We start from the raw sequence: 24,310 nt of genomic DNA, 5'->3' as shown, positions 1-24,310 counted from the left end.
GCAGAGGGAGATAAGGAGGTTTTAACAAAATTGGCAAGAGCATATACTGAGTTTCCTTATGGCAGAGGTTTGGTTTGGTTTGATTTGAACTCCACTGAACATCTACAGACTCCAGCTGCTGAGTCCTAGAAGCCATCCTGGGTCTAGTTCCAGGCCAAGAGTCCCGGCTGACCGGTGGTTCCTGTTCTTTATATCAATTAGGTCTGTCCGTCCCCCTTGCTGCCCAAGTGTATCCTTACAACCAGAAATGCACATTACTTGAGATAACCGGAGTTGGACTCTGTTTCCTGCAAGGTAAAGAACGCAGCCCGCAAAGAGAAAGTGAGAAAATCACTAAAGAGCCAGGGTGCAACCTGGCATCGCCAGGAACAGAGCCCAGCCCTCAACAGAATTCACACCAGGCAGTTCTTGCTGCATTTCCCCCAATAAAATCTTCCCTTATTGGGCTTTATTTTATTCTGTGAAAATAAGCCTTATTATAAAACAGAATGAAATCCATAAACCAAACCTCAAAGCTTCTAACCAAACAGGACCCCCTTAAAGTATAAAGTCATTGCTGACAGCACAGTCCCTTCAACTCATTGCTTTTGTCGCTTGTTTCTTGAGAACATGACTCCAATGAGGCCCACAGCTGCCAGGCCCACTCCTGCGATGCCAACTGCCATGATGGCATCTCTGACCTGCAAGAAAGAGGAGGGTAGGTCAGACTCTATGTCAGGAATCTGAGTACAGGCCATACTTTCAACAAGAACATTCAGGTCAGGGAGCCTCACGTGCCCCTTGACACACTCAGGAGTCAACAAATGTTGGCAGGGAAATGGGGAGAAAAGGGCAGATGGGGAAAGAATTGGCGGATGGAGCCAGCTGGCCAGGAGTGTACAAAGGCCTGAAGAGAGAAATCTGATTCACCCTGTGGGTATTTACAGCACATAAATCCCCAGAGAGTGGCTGTGGAAAGGACAAGGCGATGAAGCCTGGATAGTTGAGATCCTGGCTGGCCACTGGGGAGCACTTGAAGCAAGTGTGAAGTCAAGGAGGACTTGTGTTGAATACTCAGTAAACTATGACCTCCGTGAGAGCAAAGACCTCACTCTCTTACTCATCACTGTATCCCCAGCACCCAGACCTGCCAGGCTCAGAGGTGCTCTTTACATACTCTTTTTTTTTTATAATTTTATTTATTAATTTATTTTTCCCCAAAGCCCCAGTAGATAGTTGTATGTCATAGCTGCACATCCTTCTAGTTGCTGTATGTGGGACGCGGCCTCAGCATGGCCAGAGAAGCAGTGCGTCAGTGCGTGCCCAGGATCCGAACCCGGGCCGCCAGCAGCGGAGCGTGTGCACTTAACCACTAAGCCATGGGGCCGGCCCTACATACTCTTAAATAAATGACTCAACTATGAATAGTGGTGATGTTATACTTTAAATTACTAGGATAGCTGACTTGTGTTGCTTGTACTAAAAAAAAAAAAAGTGTTGCAAAAATTAAAGTAAGTTTCAAGGTAAATATCGAACATGTCCAATTTCACTCCTTAGAACCCAACTAAAAGTAAAGTAACCCATTTATTTTAGGGCATAATTCCACAAGGACCCAGAGAACACTAAATTCTAAGGCAGCAGTGGAAAAAGCTGAGGCTCGATCCCAATTGTACAACAGAATCCTTGAAAAAGATCACCTATTGGCACCTCTGGAAGTAGGAGAGAAAGAGAGAGAGCTTTAGCTAGGTCCCTGGCCCCCCTCCCTAACCACAACAGAAGTCTCGAAAGTTTATTCTCAGGAGAAGGTAAGACAGAAGATTTGGGGGCCTAGAAATCTAGAAGCACATGTGAGGGTGTACCATCACAAACAAGGGGCTAAGAGACCATAAACACGCCAAATGTGAGACTCTTGGCCCTCCTACCCGGCCCTGCTCCCAGAACTTTACCCTCCACACAAGAGCCAGGAAAGCTTTTCTGGGGAATCTGACCGGCCCACGTGGAAACAACAAAAGCTACCAACACTGCGGATTCCCAAACAAAGAGCCCGCCCAGCTCCCCTGGAAGTGAACCTCCAAGTCAACAAGCCACCGCCCCCTCCCAGCTCACGCAGAGCTGCCATTGGGAAGCAAGCCCTTACTCATGAGCACACACCCACGGTACCAGGCGTCTGAGGAAGATCTCCGAAATAGAAGACAGGAAGCGAAGCAAGCAGAAAAAAGGCAACCTGGAGAAACAGAATCCATATCTAGAAAAGAAAACGTCTTTTTAAAAACTATATCATTATAGAAGAAAATATAGGCAGTACACTCTTTGACATTGGTCTTAGCAGCATCTTTTTGACACCATGTCTACTGAGGCATGGGAAATGAAAGAAAAAATAAACAAATGGGACTACATCACACTAAAGAGCTTCTGCGAGGCAAAGGAAACCAGGAACAAAACGAAAAGACAGCCCACCAACTGGGAGAAAAATTTGCAAATCATATATCCAACACACGGTTAATCTCCAAAATATATAAAGAACTCATACAACTCAACAACAACAAAAAAAACAACCCAGTCAAGAAATGGGCAGAGGATATGAACTGACATTTTTCTAAAGAAGATAAACAGAAGGCCAACAGGCACATGAAAAGATGTTCAACATCACTAATTATTAGGGAAACGCAAATCAAAACTTCAATGAGATACCACCTCACACTCATCACAATGGCTATAATTAACAAGAAAAGAAACAACAAGTGTTGGAGAGGATGTGGAGAAAAGGGAACCCTCATACACTGCTGGTGGGAATGCAAACTGGTGCAGCCACTGTGGAAAACAGTATGGAGATTTCTCAAAAAATTAAAAATAGAAATACCATAGGATCCAGCTATTCCACTACTGGGTATTTATCCAAGATAATGAAATCAACAATTCAAAAAGATTTATGATATGGAAGCAACCCAAGTGCCCATCGAGACATGAATGGATAAAGAAGATGTATATATATACAATGGAATACTACTCTGACTTTGGTTTAGAACAGCCCCTCCCTACTCCCCCTTTTCTTCTCTTTTTATAAAAGCAGCTCCCCTCCTTTCTTTTCTGGATTTGCCTATGGTTTGCCATAGCATGCACATCCAGAATTGCAATTCTTTTGGCTATTCTGAGATAAAATAATAGGCAAATTTGCTTCTTAAGTTGACAGCATGATGACAAAAGCCTGGATGAAGCTACTGACCTGAGGTTTGACTACTGGTCAGTCTTTAAACCTTCCTCTCAAAGGTAATTAGGCATGGCTGTGTGACAGCCGTGGTTCTGTTGGGCTAGCTTGCTAGGGAGCCTGCATAAAACCACTTGTATCCAGTGTTTTCCTTGCTGAACTATGTGTCAGGGTAGGAGAAATGGTTCACAGATAATGGAGGAGGAACAATATGCCCCTAGTTCTTTACAGAACCTCATAGTGCCAGAACAAATGCAGATGCAACTGTTTCATACAAAAGATACTTTGTCAAGCAAAACAACAATAACCTCATTGTTTATGGACATGCTTTGTACACAGTCAAAGAGTATAATTAAACACAAGAAAGTGGTATCTAGTTAGTCCCGACGGTGCAAATTTTATAGGGAAAACAATCTGCCTAGGAATCAGTGCTATCTTTAGACGCCATTGATGATTTTTTTTTTGTTAAAAGTCTGATGGGTCCAGCCCAGCCACTGGGCTGAAATTACTGGAGTTCTGATCATGAAAATGGGCTACATGGTGTGCATCAGTGGTCCTAAATCAGAATATTATGAAAGAGAAAAATGGTCCCTCATTAAAAATGCTAAGAAATCTGTCATTTTTTAAAGTGGGCAAACTGAAATTCTATCAGACTGCAGACAATTAGCTGTCTATGCCACACAAATCTGAATTAAGCCCCGATGTAGTGAAGTGTGAATTGTTTCTGGCGAAAAAAATTCTAATGTATTTTCTTCACTTTCAGCAATGTTCTAAGAGGACAAAAGAGAAAATGAGAAGAATAGTGTTATTCTGAAGGCAACTGAATTTAGACTATGAGAGGTTACAAAATAAAAATGGTTATAAAATATTTGTATAGCAATTTGGCTTCATTTACAGTAATTTAAAAGTAATACTCTACAATTTATCCAGATTCATGTAATATACATATTGCCATTGGCCACATCTTTGATTTGTGTTTATCTAAATATTTTATCTGACACAGAATAGACTTAGGTATGAATGTGGCTCCTAGTTGCTTTTTTTTAAGTACTATTAAGCATGAAAGCTTATTTACAAAAGCTTACTAAATATAACTTTTTGAAGCCTGAGTATTTTTAAGTAGGTGGAAAGCAGAAGAATCTTTTTTAGAATACTCTTACGCACGTAAAGCACAAACTACATTTTAGTTTAAATCCATTGCTTCCCTTTCTCACCAGGAAGTTAGATGAGTCACAAACATTCTGTTGAAGGAAAACTTAGCCTGCTTCAAAGAGCCCAGCACAAATATACATAATGATGGACGAGATTCTTAAAGACAAAAATGTCCTCATGAGTTAAATGAAAAGGAGAGTTGCTGCTTTGACAGCACTTACAAAGAAAAACACTGCTGGACATTGTCCAGTATCTACTAAATCCACCACCTCTGGTGAGATGGGACATGTGTGGAAGTGACATTTTAATGTGGCCACACCCTGTATTATAATCATTGCTCACCAAGGCTAGTAGTTCTCAACTGGGGACAGTTTTGCCCTCTGGGGGAAATTTGACAATATCTACAGACATTTTTGGTTCTTACACCTGGGGGTCGGGGAGTGCTGCCGGCATCTAGATGCTGCTAAACACCCTGCGGTGCGCAGGACAAGTCATGACAAGGAGGAATTATCTTCACTATCAATGGCCCAAAATGTCAACAGTGCTGAAGTTGAGACACCCTCAATCCTCGGCCAAGAAATGAGAGAGGAAGTCTTTGGAAGATGGCACTTCTTTTCATTGTGTAGTCCATTCTGGTTTCATTTTCTGTGACGGGGTCCAGAAGAATTGTTTAGGCTGTTTTATTGTCATTGTGTTGCCATCACTCTTCCTCTTTCAGGTGGTTGGGTAGGGTGCGAAGGTCTAACGCCACAGGAAGGAAAATGTGATGTGTCCAATTGGTATTGTTTCATTTTGCAATCAGAGTTGAATTATTATTTATAAAAAAAGTAAATGAAAAAAATATTTCTTAGTTATTTCATGATCTCAAGATTTGGAATTGAATTTCATGACTCTAAATATTATTCATGCCTAGTGGCATATGTATTTTACCAAATTATGCAACAGTTTTGTACTGACACATAATGCTCTACTTACACAAACTTGTGAATCTGTTCTTTAGGCTATTAATAATCACTAAAGAATAACTAAAAATGATCTGATTAGGAGACATTTTATAAATCTATGAAATCTTCCTAATGTAGCACCCTGAATTTCACAGAGTATTTTATTATTTCCTGTATTTGCATAGTAATCTTTATTTGGAGTTTCTGCTGCATAGGAGTATGGAAATTTACCTAAAGTAGAAGCCATGCATGACTAAGGACCTCGACTGTTAAGCGACACCACCAATGATGAAATCAGATTTATTTAGCATAAGTCTCTCTTTTTTATGCTGATATTGTCACTGCTACTTTTTTTAACTATTATACCTGTCTATCCATAAATGTTAGTTTTCTAATTTAAAAAAGATAAATAAACAGTAAACAGGGGAGAGAAGATAAGAAAATCAGAGGAGCAGTCTAGGGGTCCAAATCCAAATAATAGGAGAGAATGAGAGAAGAGAAAATGAAGAATTTCCCAGAACTGAAGGAATGGGGCTTCCAGACTGAAAGGAGTCATCAAGTGCCCAGCACAACACAAGAAAATAGATCCACACAAGGTCTATCATAGTGAAATTTCAGAACACTGAGGATAAAGAGAAGATTCTATAAGCTTCTGGAGAGAAAAAACAAGTCATATACACAAGGATCAAAACTCAGAACACTTTCAGACTTCTCAACTATAATAGCATAAGCTAGACAACAATGGAGCAACACCTTCAAAATTCTGAAAAAAAGTTATTTTCTGCCTAGAATTCTATACTTAGCCCAACTATCAATCAAATATGAGGGTACAATGAAGACATTTTCAGGCAGGCAAGCTCTTTTTAAAATGCACCCTTTCTCAGTAAACTATTAGGTATGCCACCAAAACAAGGGAGTAAATCAAGAAAGAGAAAGATGAGAGCTACAGAGGATAAAAGCATTAGTACAGGAAAGAACTGAAGGGGATCTCAAGGATGCTGGTAAAGAGACATAGCAAGATGACAGCTGTGCATCATCAAGTGTGACCCAAGACAAATGTTTTGAAGGCCATTATCCCCAACAGATAGATGTGCTGAGTGCCATCATCCGCCAGATTCCTTCTTTTGTTGCATCGCCTTTTAACCTGACAATATTCAGGTACTAATAAGGTTCTTTTCACGGCCCTGCCCACTGACTTCCCCAAAGGAGGCTCTTATAAACTCTCAGGGAAGCTGAAGCCAGACTGACCCTAAGACTCTGGGAGTCTTCACCAAATGTTGGCAGTATTGCCCTTTCCTTACCTAGCTAGATGTGTACTTGCTACTCCTCAACTTTTATATTAATCACCTTTCACATTCATATATATACATAGAGAGAACAATAATAACACAATTGAGATAATAACACAATAAGAGAATTCCCATTGGAAGATATCTCATATCTCATCACAGAGATGACTACCTAACCAACATGGGGGTCGGTGTAGCAAACAGCTGGTTATCAGCAGTAGGAGGAAAGCTGGGAGTGATCCTTGGAGGTGGTGCTGGTGAATGCATCTCCATCAAGTCACTGTGGCCCAGAGAGGCCAGTGGACAAGGCACTGGGTGAACCAAGAAAAAGAATGAAGATGAAGACAATTATGACCACTTCCACTGCTACAGTTTATTAAGTGTGTTTTCTGAGTCGGCACTGTGCTCAGCATAAAGATGCTCTTGTTAATTCACACAGTAACCGTGAATTAGGCCAGTATTATCATTTGTACTTTACCAAGGTTTTGGGAACTTGAATAAATCTCCCAAGTTCATAAAGCTGGCAAAAGGCAGAGCTCAGATCCAGCCCAGGTCTGCCCGAACCAGGATCCCATGCCCTTGACCACCACACTGACCAAGGAAGAAGAGACCCGATCCTAAAAAATTAAAAAGTAATAAAAATAAACAACCTGAGAGATCTTAACCTCATCGTTCACTGAAAAAAAAAATCATGCTCTTCTGCATCAACAAGCATCTAAGAACTTTTCCAAACAACGTTCTCACCAAAAAAACAGAAATTGGTGTTGAAGGTGTAGAAAGGGAGAGGAGGAGGTGGAGAGAACGGGAAGGAAGTTAGTCACCCAGGAGAAAAAGAGATTCAAAAACCAGAGGGGGCGTGGCCAAAATCAAACTAAGTAAATGAACAAAACTGCCTCCTTTGGGGCCTCCTGGACTGACCCCCCAGTCTCAGCAGGGCTGAGGACAGTGTTTTTTACAAAGTTGTGTCAAACAGACCTGGGCTTCAAATCCTGCCTCTGCTACTTATCAGCACAGTTGCAGACAACTTCTGGGAAAAGACAAGCCGAAGGCCTGGAGACTCAACACACATTTGTTTGATGTAATGAATGGTCATTGACAAGCTACTTAAGTGCACTCCGTGAGCCTCAGTTTCCCCATCTGTGAAGTGGGCAAATCAAACCTGCCTCTGGCACTGTGATAAGGGTCCATCTCAGGGCCTGGCGGCCAGGGAGGGCTCGGCAACCAGGCTGACCATCACGGCTATGACTAATGTCCTAGTCATCGCCCCCTCACCACACGGGTCTGCAGTGCCAACTCGCTGGTCTCCCCACCCTCATCCCCACCCCGACTGTGACGTCCTCAAGGGCAGGGATTCTGTCTCTGCTGTTTTGTCCTGTTCATGCTTCTGTTTCCAGCCCAGCCCAGAACACACGGATGCCCAGCCACTGTCGGCCGAGGAAACGGTCTGGTTCCAGGGGACCGGACACAGGCTGAGGACGCACCTGGTCGCTGCGGGGGACTCCGTAGCGTAGCTCGTTCACGAAGTGCTCGCAGTTCTCGCTGGTCAGTTTGTAGAGCACCTCCTGCCCCACCAGCTCCTCCGCCCGCTGGATGATTTTGCTCGGAGGCAGCGGTGTGTACCTGCCATCGTGTTTGTTATTGACCTGGTACCTGTCCCTCCCGGCCACGTCATACAGCAGTTCCTTCTTCACTATGGCCTTGTCAGCCAGGGTGGACATGATGCTGGCAGCACCAGCTCCCGCAATTTCACCTGTGGATTCACAAAGAGGAAACAGATTGGTCCTGGGAAGGCCCACAGGGGCTCAGAGCAGGCCCCCCGCCAAGCATCCACCCTTGCCACTATCCACAAGGGGATGAGCAGGTGTGGGAGGGTCAAGGGGGAAGGATCAGACACGTGCTGTGTGGCTTTGGAGAAGGCGTTTGCTGTCTCTGGGCCCTGGTTTCCTCATCTGAAATGAGGATTAGTAAAATTCCATGATTTATTGTGATTTTTTTTAACCTAGAGAAGCTGGCCTTCTACACCCTGTGACATCTCAGTGGCCCTCTTGGTTATGCAAATATGAGCCCTGAGCACACCCATCTCCCTGGGGGAACAGAATGTGAACCTTTTATGATTCCATCAAGGCTACACTTCCTTGACATATTCAAGGCTGATCACTGCAGAAAAGGTGGATGGATTTGCAGAAGTAGTTCCTACTCTTCTGGGAGCAAAGGGACCAAAACTCCACAGCTGCTCCCCGAGATGTGATACCAGGAAGGTCCAGGGGGTATCCCTGCACAGCCCTGGCTGAGTCTCCAGGGCTGGAAGGGGCAACAAAGCTCCAGAAATGAAACCGCCTTAACGAAAGAAGGTCTAGGGTCAATACAAAGACCAGGGCAGTAGGGAGGGAGAGCTGATGCCAGCACAGAGACTGAGCATCCCTCCGAGCCAGCCAAGCTGCAGGGTGCAGGGAGGGGCATGCTTTGTGTATGATGGTTGAAAAAGTGGGTGTGCACTACAGAGGTGGACCCCGGGAGCCCAGAGAACATCACAAGAGGAACATCACTCTCCTTCAAAGAACCACAAAGAGGATCAGGACCCCCAGGGCTCTTCTCAGCAGGGGAGGCATCCTGTTACACTGGGCAGGACAGGTCTTCCACTGTGACACCATGTGACAGCAACAAGCAATGGCAGGAGGGGTTGATCAGATTCCAGGTCCTGCTCTGCTTGTCTTTCCAAAGAGGACTAAACCCCTTTGCCCTGAGTACAATACTGAGATTTTAGAAAATCAGAGGAATTCAGGGCCGGCCCCGTGGCTTAGCGGTTAAGTGCGCGCGCTCCGCTGCTGGCGGCCCGGGTTCGGATCCGGGGCGTGCGCTGACGCACGGCTTCTCCGGCCACGCTGAGGCCACATCCCACACACAGCAACTAGAAGGATGTGCAACTGTGACGTACAACTATCTACTGGGGCTTTGGGGGAAAAATAAATAAATAAAATTAAAAAAAAAATCAGAGGAATTCAGACTTGCTACTAATAGGGGAGGTGTGCTTGAAGGAGCCATTGAAGTAAAGGAAAGAGATGATGCTGTGTCTGAGCCCTGTCTTTGTGGGGAGGGTCAGCGTGGGAACCGGACAGGTGAGCTTCAGTCCCCAGGGGCAGGACTGGGATGGGGGTGAGGCAAGCAAGGTGCCTAGAGCACAAAGCGTCAGGAGGTACCAGCTCTCAGGGAGTGCAAGTACAGAGTCAGCCCCTAAGAATCAGAGCTCCCTTAAACTTTGCACTCTGGGCGGCACCCTTGGAGGTGGTATAATAGTGCATGGCTGACAGTCAGAAGCTTTGGTTTCCACTTCTGCCTCCATCACCGGGTAGTCTTCACATGTCACTCAACCCTGCTGAGCCCACACTGGGGGAATCCCCAAATACACACTAAAATTGATCCACAAACACACATGAATACAGTAATTTAAAGTCCTTTTAAAAGAATTATTTCAGTTTTTAAAAGTTATCTTTTCAAAGAAAATATTAAATAAACTATCGTAGAAAGGGCACGTGGATAAGGCAAACAGTCAATGACTGAATTTGGGGGACTGTCAGACTGGGCAGGATGCATCGTGGTTAAAGGCACAGAATAGAGAGTCGACAGCCAGGGTTTGAGTCCCACCTCCACCTCTTGCCTGCTGTGTGAACTTGGGCAAGTTGCTTAACTTCTCTGAGCCCCCATTCCTGGTAGAATATGGACCATAACGGTCCCTACCTGTTCCTACAGTACAGTACAGGGAGCTGTGGATTAAAGAACCAGCCAAGCAAGGTGCCTTCACCAGGGCCTGGCACAGGGTGAGTGGCCGGCAACTGGTGGCTGTCATTATTATTGGGGTTATTCTCTAAGCTACCTTCCAACTCTCATTGCTACCATTTTCTCAGTAGCGTGAGGTCAGTCCTCCTTGCCTCCCCTATTTCCCAAGATTCCTGTAGAGCTCAAGTGAGAAGATGCAGGGAGAGCATCTTTTCCCTTTAAGGAGCATCACTCACCCAATGATCAGTGGCATCCATCCACCTGGATCCCTGTCATGCCTTCCTCTGCCTCCCGGCCACCAGTTAGACCCGCTCAGTGCAGTCAGTCAATCAATACTGGGGCCCTACCAAGTGCCAGGCCTTGTCCAAGGTGCTGAGATAGTGGCGTGAACTAGACAGCGCACCTGCCCTCAAGTAGCTCATGTTCTAGGGAGAGGACACTGACAATGAACAAACAGAGAAAATAAGGTACTTTCAGGTGCTGAAAATGCTATGGAGAAGAAGAAGTGCGGCAACATAGGAGAGGATGACGAGGGGAGGCTGCTCTGGCTCGGGTTGGGGAGGGCCACCCTGGAAATGGGCATTTGAGTTGAGACTTGAATGATGACAAGGAGGCAGGTGTGCTGAGATCCAGGGAGAGCACCACAAGAAGAAGGAAGAGCAAGGGCAAAGACCTCGGGGAGGAAAGAGCATGGCATGCTCCAGAGGCTGCAAGGAAGCCAATGTGGCTGAAGTCTAGAGACCCAGGAGGAGAGAAGAGAAAGATGAGGGTCAGAGAAGCAGGCAGAAGCCAGACCATGCCAGGCCCCACGGGCCACAGCACAGACTGAACCTTATTCTATGTGTGATGGAAATGCCAATCCAGAATTTTAAGGAGAGGAGTGACATAATCAGATTTATAATTTAGAATGATCACGCTGCCTTCCCAGTGAAGGAGGGACTGACCATAAGTGGGCAAGAGGCAGAGAAACCAGCTGGAAGCTATAGTAGCTTCCAGATGACAGAAGGTGGTAGCTTATACAAGGACACAGCAGTGGAGATGGCGAGAAGTGATTGGGTCTGGGGTCTGTTTTGGAGATAAAGCCAATAAGATTCCCTGATGGATTAGATACGGGATGAAAAGGATTGAGGATGAGCCTGAGCTAGATTCTTGGCCTGAGCAGCTGGATGGTGTCATCCACTGGAGCCTTCCATTTGGGGCATGTCAAGTTCAACATGCCAGTTAGACACCAGGTGGAGAAGCCAAGTAGTCAAGAGGGTATACAAGCCTGAGGCTGAGCGGGAAGGCCTCAGCTGAGGGTCAGGCTTAGGAGATATGGACAAATGGAAGGTATTGGAACCCAGGGGACCCAATGAAGTCACCTGGGGAGAGTGAGGATTGGGGATATGGGAGAGGAGGAGGAGCCCACAGGAGACCAAGAAGGAAGGGCCCAGTGGGAGAGGAAGAAGGACAGATGGCAGGCGAAGAGCAGAGAGGTCACTTGTGTCAAAGGCTGCAGAGAAGCCACGTAAGCTGTGACCAGAAAATTGACCTTTGGCTTTGTCAAGACATGGAGGGTCTTTTAGCAGCCTGATAAGAGCTTCTCCAGGAGGGGGGTAAAAAAGAGAGCCTGCTGGAGGCAACCGAATTAAGAACGAGAAGTGAGGAATCAACAATGGCCACGGTAGACAAGAGATCTGCTCTATGGGGAGTTACCTAGAGAGGATGTGAGGTCGAGGGGGTGTTTGTTTTATCAACAGGAGATATTACAGTGGTCTCTATGCCAATAGGCATAATCCAGTAGAGAGGGAAGCAATGATACTACAAAAGGAGGAGGGGAATTTGAGAAGCAATGTGCTTACGAAAGTAAGAGGAGGGGTCCAGGACCGACATATACGGGCTGGCTTTCTAAATAAGGGCAGGGGCACTGTGCATTTTAACAGAACAAAAGGAAGATTATGTGGGTGCAGATCTTGGTGGTTTGGTTAATCAGGCGTGGGGAAGATGACATCTACTCTGGTTACTTCTGATTTCTCCACAAGGACAAGGGGAGGCCGTTAAAGGGACAGGCAAGAGACATGTCCAAGAATGTCCATAGCAGCTGTGTTCATAGCGGCCGAAAACTGGAACCAATCCAATGTCCATCAGCAGCAGAACGGATAACAAACTGAGGTGTATTCATATAACAGAAAATATACAGCAATGAAAAGATAAGAACTACCGCTACTCACAACACGGAGGGCTCACGGCCCAATGAAAGAAGCAGACACAGACTGTGTGATTCCTCTCACATGAAGTTCTCAAACAAACAAAACTAATCTATGGCAAGAGAAGCTAAAATAGTGGTTGCCTCCAGGGAGGGGAGAGGATATTGAGGAGGCACGCAGGAACCTTTTAGGACAGGGGAATGTTCTAGATCTTGATCTGGGTCATTGTCACATGCATGGATACATTTTTTGTTTAATTCACCAACTAAACACTTTACTACATTTGTGCACTTTACTATATTTATGTTAGACCTCAGTTTGACTAAAATATTTAAGAAAGGGGGTGGGGAATTCTCACAATAATTCTCCGAGTCGAGTATTCTTAGCCTCAGTGTACAGGTAAAGAAACTGAGGCTGGAGAGTAGAAACTGGATTCACAGGCAGGTCTGCTGCCCAAAAACCCATGCTCTCCCAGGAGTTTTACGCTTAAGAGTTGAACATGGTTTATATAAAGCCACAGTATATGAAAACATAAAAGCAGAGTGCCCCCAGCTCAGCCCCTCTATAGAACCCCTAGGGTTCCATGGAGCAGAGTTTGAAAACCACGGCCCCACACCAAACTGCCTTCCTGTGCCTTCAGGAACCAATCGCCAGTAGGGAAGCAAGGAGAATGTTGGGGTCACCTGTTACCCACAGCTCCCCCATCTCCCTCTCCTCCCAGCCCCAGCACAGTGGAGGCCCTGGGCATCCTTACTTGGGGGGGCCAGGTGGATCACATATCCATCGCCAACGTAGATGGCCCAGTGTCGGTAGAAAGGCCGGAAAATCTCAATCAGGTCTCCAGGCTTGGGCTCTGGCTGCAAAACCAAGAAGAGGACTGTTAGAGGTGACACGAGTGAGACTTTGGAACCAGCTGGCAAAGGCTGGGGTCCCTGCCAGAGGCTGTCAAACTGGGAGGGTGTCCCACAGACACTCCCCAACCTGGCCGAGGGCCTGACCAAGAATTGGTGTCAGTCTCTGGCAGTAATGTCCTCCTGGCTGCTCATGCTGATGATAAGAGAGTGTGTGTGTGTGTGTGTGTGTGTGTGAGTGTGAGTGTATGAGTAAAGGAAAACACTTTCTCCTCTACACTGTACTCACACCAACACTTCTGACACCAGATGTGTGAGTTTTCCACACCAAGCAATTCAATCCTCAGTGGACATGGATTGGGTGTCCTACAATTTACCTCAATTTTGACACTAACCGCCCAGAGTTAAGACAGACCCCACCAGTTAAGGGCTCAGTCCCACAAGAGTGCCCCCCACCCAGTTCAGCTGCTAATCACAAGTCCAGTTGTCACCTGTGCTTCTGACCAACCAGCTATAAATCGGGGCTTCCATAACCCCTTCTCAGGTTCAATAAGTTGCTAGAATGGCTCACAGAACTCAGGAAAACAGTTTTATTACTAGATTACCAGTTCATTATAAAGGATACAACTCAGGAACAGCCAGATGGAAGAGACACATAGGGCCTGGTACATGGGAAGGGGCACAGAGCTCCCACACCCTCTCCAGGCTGCCACTCTCCCAGCACCTCCACGTGTTCACCAACCCAGAAGCTCTCAGAATCCCTTGGGTTAGGGTTGTTTATGAAGGCTACATTACATAGGCGTGATTTTTTTTTTTTTTTGTGAGGAAGATCAGCTCTGAGCTAACATCCATGCCAATCCTCCTCTTTCTGCTGAGGAAGACCGGCCCTGAGCTAACATCTATTGCCAATCCGCCTCCTTTTTTTTTCCCTTTTCCCCCTAAAGTCCCAGTAGATAGTTGTATGGCATAATTGCACAACCTTCTAGCTGCTGTGTGTGGGACTTGGCCTCAGCATGGCTGGAGAAGCATGCCTCGGTTTGCGCCTGGGGTCCGAACCAGGGCCTTCAGTCGCCGAACGCGCGCACTCAACCGCTAAGCCACAGGCCGGCCCCTACGTAGCCATGATTGATTAAATCATTGACCATTAGAGATTAACTCACCTCCAACCCCTCCCAGCTCCCAGGATGGGTGAGGCTGAAAGTTCCAGCTCTCTAATCCCACCATTGGTTCCTCCGGCTGAGTCCTCATCACCTTATTAGCATAAACTCAAGTAAGGTTGAAAGGGACTTGTTATGAACAACAAAAGACTCTCCTTTCAACCCTATCACTCAGGAAATTACAAGAGTTTTAGCTCTGTGCCAGCAACTGGGACAAAGACCAAAAATATATTTCTTATTATATCACGATCAATGTGTGTGGGAGTGAGCATGCATGTGCTTGTGCGGGGGCAGGAAGAACGCTGAAATGCTGCTCAGAGCCCCGTCCCCTTAGGGGGCATGGGGCGGGGCTTGAGAAAACTTCGAGGAGGTTCAAGATCACTTTCATTCAGTGTTATTGAGGTGCCAAAAACAGACGCTGTGCTGAGTGCTGGGGGCAGGGGGCTTCCGACTTGGACCAGCATCAGGGGTGACAGCTTCTCTGGTCCAAGTCAATCTTAAATCTCTTTAATGAGTGAGGAAACCATCCCTTTAAAACACCAAGAGACAGCTCTCTCCTCTGTCCTTTGCCCGAGTCTTCACTCGCAGTTACAGCCTCGCGCCCTTCAGCACAGTGAAGAGGGGGAGTTCTGGGGGGGGGGGGTAGGTGGGAGCTGGCTCGCTTGTTCTTAGCGGGCAGCTTCACAGGGGTTACCACTGCCAAGCCCTGTGTGCCTGACTGAGTGATTCCGTCAAGGATGCAGAGGGGAGAAGGATTCGCCTTTGCACGGCTTCCCTTGGGATAAAAACAATGGCCGGTGGGAATAGCCAATCACAACTCTACAAAGCCTGTGAAGCAGGGTCAGTGGGAGTTCATTTCCATTTACAGAAACATTAAAACTGCAAACAAGCATCACATATGGCAGGAAAAAATTCTTTTCACGAGAATTTTACTGATTAATCATGTTCTCTTGTGCAGTAATTATAATTTATCTTCCCAAAAGAAGGCACCCAGACCTTACTGAGAACCTATTTCAGAACAATGGACAATGGCTGCAGTTTAGGAATCCCATTTGTTTTCCAGAATAAAAGAAAAAAATATTAATTGTTTGGTGAGAGTTAGAGGGTCTTCAAGGATCCCCCAGGGGAATTTAACTGGGGGCCTCCATGAATAAGCAAAGAGGTAAAGACAAGACAGGGATCCAGCCCTGAAGGAGGCTACGGATTGGAAAAGGAGAGTGTGCACATAAGTAATATGGTGCCAAGCAAAAGGCAGCCAGCGGGTGCACAGACCCAAGGAGTTCACTGTGCTCCAGACAAACATCAATGAAAGGAGACCTACACATAGAAATATGCCCGGAAAAAAATTCTTATTACGATGACAAAAATATCTACAAAGAAACTCAGAATGTATAACACTAAACACTAAAAGATGACAGAGGGGCAAATGCATGATGCTAAGTAAAAGAAGCCATATGCAAAAAGGAACGTCATGTATGAGTCCATTTATATGTACTTCCAGAAGAGGCATCACTAGAGGCAGGAGAGTGATCAGTGATTGCCAGGGGCCGGGAGTGAGGAGAGAGGTTGACAAGAGAGGAGCGTGAGGGAATTTGGGGGCAATGCAACTGATGATTATGCAATTGTACGTGTTTTACAAAACTTAAAGAACTGAACTTAAAAGGAGTAAATTAGACCTTAATTTTTTTTAAACATACACTTTTTTTTAAATAAAAGTGAAAAATATTTTTTAATGGATATCTACAGTTTGAAAGGAAACAAGTTGTGATGTTTAAATACCCAAGCAAATTGCCTGTCCCTTGTAAGGGCAAAAGACACATATTTTCAAATATACATAAGCTCAAATAATACCACTCAAGGAAGCTTCTTTTTAAAAATGAAGTGAAAGCTTGTGGACTCACCCTGAGCACTAGTTCAAAGCAAGGACTCGATGTTCACATGGCAACACGGATAATCTTTTAGACATAGTGCTAAGTGGAAAATGAGAATGAGCTCTGCAACCTAATACCATTTATATAAATTAAAGATGCCCACACAAAAATCAATAATATACACCCAGACCTGAAAAAATAATTTTAAAAAAGCAATAACAACCAGAAAAAAATCATGCAAACTAAAGAACATACATTAAATATATTATGGCCACTGGGAAGATGGAGTAAGGGATGATGATAAATGGGAACCAAAAAAAACCACAAGAGAGGGGGTCTTACAGGGACCAGTGAGGGCAGGGTACCACAAACTAAGGACATGAATAATTCTCTATCACGATCACTAAAATCTAACTAGAGAAACAATGACTTAATGATACACACAAGCCAATTCAGCTGAATCAAAATTAAGAACTCAAGAAATCGTGTTATAAAATTAGATGTATGAGAACTACATTCCATGGGCCAAATTTCTGCCTCTGCTCATTTTTGGATGCAAGCTAAGAATGGTTTTTACATTTTTTTAAATGATTGGGGAAGAAGTCAAAAGAAGAAGACTATTTTGTGACACATGAAATCATATGAAATTCCAGCTCAGTGTCCATAAAGTTTTATGGGCACACAGCCACCCCCATTTATTTACGTATTGTCCGTGGCTGCTTTCTCTCTACAACAGTGGAATTGAGTAGTTGCAACCAAGACCATACGGCTTGCAGAACCTAAAATCTTCACTATCTGGTCCTGTCCAGAAAAAGCTTGCAGACTCCTGGTATAAAAGGATCAACAGTGCTATCTCCCTCATTCAGCTTGATCCCTAGTCCAGGAGTCGGGTTGTATCACGTTGCCAGGTGGTTCTTCCCCCAGGAACAAGGTGACCCAGCAGGAAGCACTAGGAAGAGAGCCACCTCTCCAGGGCAGGACTGGGCAGGATCCCCAGCCAGCAGAGTAACCAGGGCTCTCCTACGCAACACCGGCGATAACAATGGCAAAGCTGAGACTCTGCACCCACGAGATTCCAGAACAAAAAGTCTTTATTCTCCCCACAAAAGCAGAGTTACAAAGAGCTGTGTAACAGCCATTTTCCTTAGCAAGCAAATTGAGGAGCAATTTCTGGCCTCCAAAATTCATATTGGAAAAACAACATAAACAACCATTAATAAGGACCAATTAAATAAATTATCTTACATCCATATGTGCATACAGCTGATACCGGCTCAACACAAGGTTGACATAAGGGAAGCCATATTGTAGAAAAGAAACCCTATTGTAACTTTGAATGACCTCTGATTAACTAGCCCAGACATGCTCTGTGGATTTTATGGCCCCTCCCAGCTGCTATAAGTTGATAACTTTGTTCTCTTGAGTTCCTTAGGAATCTGATGACCCCTGAACAGAGAGTCTATGCTGAAGCCATCATCAAGGACAACTAAAAGATGAGGGTATAGGGCACTGGTCCAGTCTCTGATGCATATCCAGTAAAACAAAGACTATCAGGAACTAAGACCAGACGTCTGCCCCCACCTGGAGATTAGATGGATGCCCCGCCGGGACAGTAGATGTCTGCCTCCACCTGGAGATCAGACGGATGCCCCCACCCAGAGACTAGATGCCTCCCCCACCTGGAGACCAGCCCCCTATATAACTGGCCTGTAATCTTTGTCTGTAAGATGGTTTTTTCAGACATGAGTCAGCCATCTTCCCTCTTGCTAGCAAGCTGTAATAAAGTCCTTTCTCTCCTACGTCCTTGCCTCTTGACTATTGGCATAACTTGCAGCGGGCAGACGAACCCCGTTTATGGGTGGTAACACAGCCATTAGAGAGAACAAGGTGGATTTATAAGAGCAGATATGGAAATAATTGGAAAAAGTAAGTTGAAAAACATTTTTATCCCATTTTGGCTTAAAATACATTTCATACATTTATAAGCAAAATATATTATACACTATGTATGATCTGAGGAAAATACACCAAACTGTTGCATACTATATACAGTGGGGGGTTGGGATTCAGCAAGTTACATTTTATATCATATATTTTATTGTTTTTTTACCAATATGAATTACTTATATAATAAAATTGTGTGTGTGTGTGTGTGTGTGTGTGTGTGTGTGTGTGAGGGAGATTGGCCATGAGCTAACATCTGCGCCCATCTTCCTTTATTTTATATGTGGACACCACCACAGCATGGCTTCGTAGGCGGTGCGTAGGTCCACATCCGGGATCTGAACCTGAGAACCCTGGGCCACTGAAGCAGAGCGCGTGAACCTAATTACTACACCACTGGGCCGGCCCCAAAATTTTTTTAAAGATTTTTAGGTGGGAAAAAAAATCCCTCATGTTGATGAAGTTGCATTTTTTTAATTGGAAAAGGTGGACATTATCTGTCACCAAAACCTCTTGCAACCATCTCCCACCTGGAACCTGTAAATATGACCATGTTAATGATACTTAAAAATCAGTAACACTTAAATGTAACAAATAAAATCATAAAATAAATTTTAAAATAATATAGATGGATATGTATCAGATCTTAGAATAGAGGAAGACAGTCTAAGGATAAAGGCCAAAGAAAAAGGCATAAAGTAAAACACTAAAAGTTTTTATAATTTAAAAAATGTTAAAGCTCTTATTATTAAAAGTTTCTATCATTGCCTGTTATGTTCCTACTCCCTTTTAAGGGAAACTGATCACCCACGATCCCAGCTGCCCAGCAGCCATATTTTATACCATGTGACCACTGCATCCCAGCCTCAGCCAGTTGAACTAGAAGAAGGCACGGGCCCCAAGCAGGCTGGCATCTTGGGATCCAGCATGATAAGTGGAACTGGGCCAATCAAATCCTCTCTCTCTCTCTCAAAAATCTGAACGAAGAAATAGAAAAAAAAAAAAAATAGGTTTTTGGCAGTAGGGGCTAAAACTGAAAAGTCACAACGCGGAAGAGGCAAGGGAGACCCCAATGGACCATGGGCCAAACCAAGGATGGGAGGAGAGAACGCCAACTCTGACCAAACATAAGATCCCTGTTGATAGTGGAAGAGAGGGAAGCAGGCATATCAAGATCAGCTAGCTGAGCCACACCAGTACTGGAGCACCAGCATGGAGATGCACAAACACCAGCTGCTGAGGAGCCTGGAACCACCTTGGTCCTGAACTGCCTCCCAGCTCTAGGCCCTGAGAGGCCCTGTTATTATAGCTCCCATTCTTAGATTTTCATGAGAATCTCCTTACCTCTCTACATGTGTCCTTAAACTGAACCTTCTTTACTTGAGCTCGCTTAAGTGGGCTGCTTGTGATTTATAGCCAAAAGAGCCAGACCAGAACATTCTATGCATTGGAAAACACCAAAAACAAGCTATCGTAACCAACTGGAAGAAAATGACTGGGCCAGCCCCGTGGCTTAGCGGTAAGTGCGCGCGCTGCGCTACTGGCGGCCCGGGTTCGGATCCCAGGCGCACACTGACGCATGGCTTCTCCGGCCATGCTGAGGCCGCATCCCACATATAGCAACTAGAAGGATATGCAACTATGACATACAACTATCTACTGGGGCTTTGGGGAAAAAAAGGAGGAGGATTGGCAATAGATGTTAGCTCAGGGCTGGTCTTCCTCAGCAAAAAGAGGAGGATTAGCATGGATGTTAGCTCAGGGCTGATCTTCCTCACAAAAAAAATAAAAATAAAATAAAAATTAAAAAAAAAAAGAAGAAAATGACCAAAAAAACAGTTAATATCATTCATATATAAAGAGTTTTTATGAATGAATAAAAAAGATTTGAACACTAAAATAGAAAAAATGGACAAAGGGCATAATAAATAATTTAAAAAGAGAAATACATATTACCCTTAATACAAGAAAACATATTCTACCTCATTAGTAATCAAATAAATGCAAATTAAAAACTGGTTTGGGGAAAATTAAAATACTAATACTAAATATAGAAAAACGTGCAGGTAAACAGGCACTCTCATTGCTGATGGGAATATAAATCAGTACAACTTTTTTGAAGGGCAATTTGGCAATTTGTATTACTAACCTTAAAAATATTCATTCCTTTTGACTCAATTTCTATTTATAAACCAGATCTTGAAGAAATAATCTGAAATGCCCACAAGAGATGTCCATCACCAAGTCACATCTAATGGCAAAACACTGGATACCGAAATACCCTACACAAAGAGATGAGTTAAATCTTGCCGTATTTATATACCAGGATACTGTACAGTTATGTTTTAAAAGTATTATTTTAAAAGAATACTTAATAACAAGAAGTGTCCATAACATAATGGCTAAAGAAAAAGCTTTATACAAAATAGTATATTTTTTAAACTTTGTTTAGAAAAGAAAACAAACATACAAAAGAAAAAATGGGGAAAATACACCAAAACATAAACAGTGTTTATTACTAGGTAGTAGATTTTGGGGTATTAATTTTCTTTTTAATTCTTTCCTAGTTTTCCAAAATGTTTAAATACACATTTATCTGTTTTAAAATCAGAGAAAAACTTAAGACTTGACAAACATCAGTGTGTTCAGTTTGGGGAAATCCATACAATTACTACTATGTAACAAAGTAAATACACACAGCACGAAGACTGGAACGATTTATACCAACACCCCAGCAGAGATTCCCTCTGGGTGTTGGGACTAAGGGTACTTATTGTGATTGTCTCACTTCCTTCTATTTTTCTGTATTTTCCGCTTTCCTGCAATGAGCATTTTTAAGTTCATAGCATGCTTCCCAACATTTTATTATGAAAATTTTTTGAACATACAGTTTGAACATAAATTTTCAGAATTGAAGGCATTTTTTAGCGAACATCTGTATACCCACCACCTAGATTCTCCTGTTACTGTATTTCCTTTATCACAAATACACCCACCGATGCATTCCACCTGTAGAGTATCTTAAACTCTTCTTTTAAATTTAAGTGATCGGGCCGACCCCGTGGCTTAGCGTTTAAGTGCGCGCGCTCCGCTACTAAGGGCCCTGGTTCAGATCCCCGGGGGCGCCCAGACGCGCTGCTTCTCCAGCCATGCTGAGGCCGCGTCCCACATACAGCAACTAGAAGGATGTGCAGCTATGACACACAACTATCTACTGGGGCTCTTTGGGAGGAAAAAAAAAGGGAGGAGGATTGGCAATAGGTGTTAGCTCAGAGCCGGTCTTCCTCAGCAAAAAGAGGAGGATTAGCACGGATGTTAGCTCAGGGCTGATCTTCCTCACCAAAAAAAAAAAAAAAAAATTTAAGTGATCAGTGTTTTGAGAGAGGCAGAGGGGAAGCGCCGAGGGAGCCCAGGACAATGACAACAGTAATAAAACAAGCGCGTGGTGGTTCTAACTCTGTGATCTGGAACTCACTGGTTTCCTGCCGCCAAGCCTGCAGCCTTTACCCGCAGCTGCGGTTCTCAGACTTGAGCCTGCGCACAAATTACAGGAGAGGGGGTTGCTGGCATGCATGCAGAATCACGGTGCATTTTTAACAAATACCCTCCCCCGCCCCAGGGAAACGATGTAAGTGGCTGAGGACACCCCTTGAGAATCCCCTTACCTTGCCAATGCCCACCTCTGCCCGGAGGGTCAAGGAACTCATTCATTTGCTCATTCACTCGACAGATGCTCACAGAGGGAGCCGCCAGGCACCACCCTGGCCACCTGGGCTCTGTCTAGGGACAAAGCAAAGATCCCTGCCTTTCTTCATGAAGCTTTTGTTCAGTCTCAGGGAGAAAGACAGAACTTTTAAAAAATTTTTTTAAAAACCTTAGTAAATAAGTAAATCATTTAGAATCTTAGAAGAGATACCAAATAAAAACAAAAAGAAAGAAAAGGCAGAGCAGAGTGGAGGGGGCTGGAGTGCAGGGGGAATGGGGCAGGGGGTGCAATACTGAATAGGGGGTCAGGGGGGCCGAGAGTGGGCCCTGAAATGTCTAGAACACCCAGGCAGAGGGAACAGCCTGAGCAAACGCCCTGGGGCAAGAGCGTGTTTGAGGACAGCCCAGAGGCCAGCATGGCTGGAGTGGAGGGGACAAGGCGGGGAAAGTGGGACAATGGAGGACGGAGACAGGAGATGATGGCTCAGACAAGATGGGGCAGCGGGGGATGAGAGGTGATGGATTCTGGATTGCTTTGAAGGGAGAGCCAAGAGGATTTGCTGACGGAATGAGGTGGGGCGTAAAGGGAAGAGGAGTCAAAGATGACCCCAAGGTTTCCGGCCAAAGCAACTGAGAGGGTGAATGGCAGGCCGCAGACAGAGCAGGCTGAGGGAGGATCGGGCGCTCCTTCTGGGCGTGCTGGGCAGAAACGTCCACCAGGTGGCCAAATGGAGAGGCTAGGGAGGCAGCTAAGTCCATCAGCCTGGAGGTCAGGGAATGGTCTGGAATGAGGGTCACCGGTGACCTATCTAAGAACAGTTCCTATTGGAAGTTGGAGACAAACGCCTGGCTGAAATGGGTGTGAGAGAGAATGGGAGGAGAGGAGCTGGAGATGACGCTGGAAAAGGCAGCACCTGAGATTTTTGTTGAAGTCTTGAAAGATGAGGGGGTACGCGTACGTGGTAGAGACAGAATTCAAACCCAAATCCTACACTCTTAACCCTCACACTCTCTTGCCATCAGAGACTGCGGTGGGGAGGGAGTGGCTGCAAAGGGGATACAGAGAGGTAAGCAGAGATGTGGGGCAGACAGGCGCAAGAGCATAGTGGTAGGGGCATCTCAGGGTGTTCTTGGGGTTGGGCCAGAAGCAGGATCCCTCAGGTGAGGCCCAGGCCTGGCATTTTTTTGATGCTGCCTTGTGATTCTACTATGCAGGCCAGAGTGAGAACCCCAGGAGAGGGTGTCTGAAGGGGAGGGAGTGGGAAGACTGGAGGGTTAGGCTGACATGGGCAGTCATACCTCATTTTGCAGGTGGGGAAACTGAGGCTAAGGGAGATAAGGTCAGTCACCCAGGGTCAGCCTGAAAGTGGCAAAGCAGGAACTTGAACCCCAGCCTCTTCCCTCCCCACGAGCAGAAAGGAGACAGCTCAGCCCTCTAGTGGATCCCACCATCTCCTGTCACGGTCCTCCCATGCTAACCCACATTCACCCCTGCAACCCTGATCCAGGGCGAGACTCGCCACTTCCGTCACTGGACAGTACCAGAGGGGGAAGTGAGGACACTTTTAGAAGAACTTTCACCCCAAGGGTCAAAACGAGACCAAAAGAATGTTTTTCTGTAACTCAGAGACCAAAAGAATGTTTTTCTGTAACTCAGAGCCACTATGGAAGAATTCCTATCCACCCACACTCAGCCTTGGCAGGGGTTTGCAAGTTTGTTTTTTTAATGAAATATTTCAGGCGTTCAAAAGATACAGAAAGTAGGAGAATGAGCATGACTGCTCTGTGCTTAAATCAAGATGGATTTATTTTTCACAAACAGCAGACTGATTACAGCCTTGGGGCTCTGGAACCAGACAGCTTGGGTTCAAATCTGGGCTCTGTGACTTACTAACTGGACAACCTTGGGAAGTCACCCGACTTCTCCCAGCCTCAGTTTCCTGAGCTGTAAAATGGGGGTGATTATGGCACCTGATTCATGGGTTGTCCTGAAGATCAAACAAGATAATACCTATAAATCACTCAGCAAATACCACCTGGCACATGGGAAGTGTTCTGTAAATGGCAGTTTTTGCTGCCACTGTTCTTGGGGGTGTTTTTATGATTTTTAATTTGACAAGGTCTCAGACAGCTGCGGGGCCAGCTGGAGGCACAGTAGAGGTTGTGAAACCCAGCCTGAGAGCTAGTTCTCCTGTGCGCTCCCAGCACCACAACCTGTGGTAAGTGTGGAAATCCCTAACCTCATCCCCTGCA

General features: G+C 45.1%; 1 protein-coding gene across 2 annotated transcripts in view; it reads right to left on the bottom strand.

Moving 5' to 3' along the window:
- Positions 1-412: 412 nt before the first annotated feature.
- PLAAT3 (phospholipase A and acyltransferase 3) overlaps positions 413-24,310 on the bottom strand; it is a 28,754-nt gene continuing 4,856 nt past the window's right edge. The window contains exons 3-5 of one of the 2 annotated variants that reach the window (XM_087422752.1): positions 13,284-13,386; positions 8,051-8,319; positions 413-680 (exon numbers count right to left, since the gene is read on the bottom strand). In XM_087422752.1, the coding sequence (XP_087278878.1) occupies positions 579-680; positions 8,051-8,319; positions 13,284-13,386 (474 nt within the window). In that variant the 3' untranslated portion in view covers positions 413-578. The other variant, XM_087422753.1, reaches the window with a different exon arrangement.

This window comes from Ceratotherium simum, chromosome 34, assembly GCF_057802395.1.
Source record: "Ceratotherium simum simum isolate JZ-2026a chromosome 34, ASM5780239v1, whole genome shotgun sequence".
NCBI classification, from domain to species: Eukaryota; Metazoa; Chordata; class Mammalia; order Perissodactyla; family Rhinocerotidae; genus Ceratotherium; species Ceratotherium simum.
The sequence above is the reverse complement of the archived record's forward strand: the minus strand, read 5'-3'. Positions and strand labels throughout refer to the sequence as shown.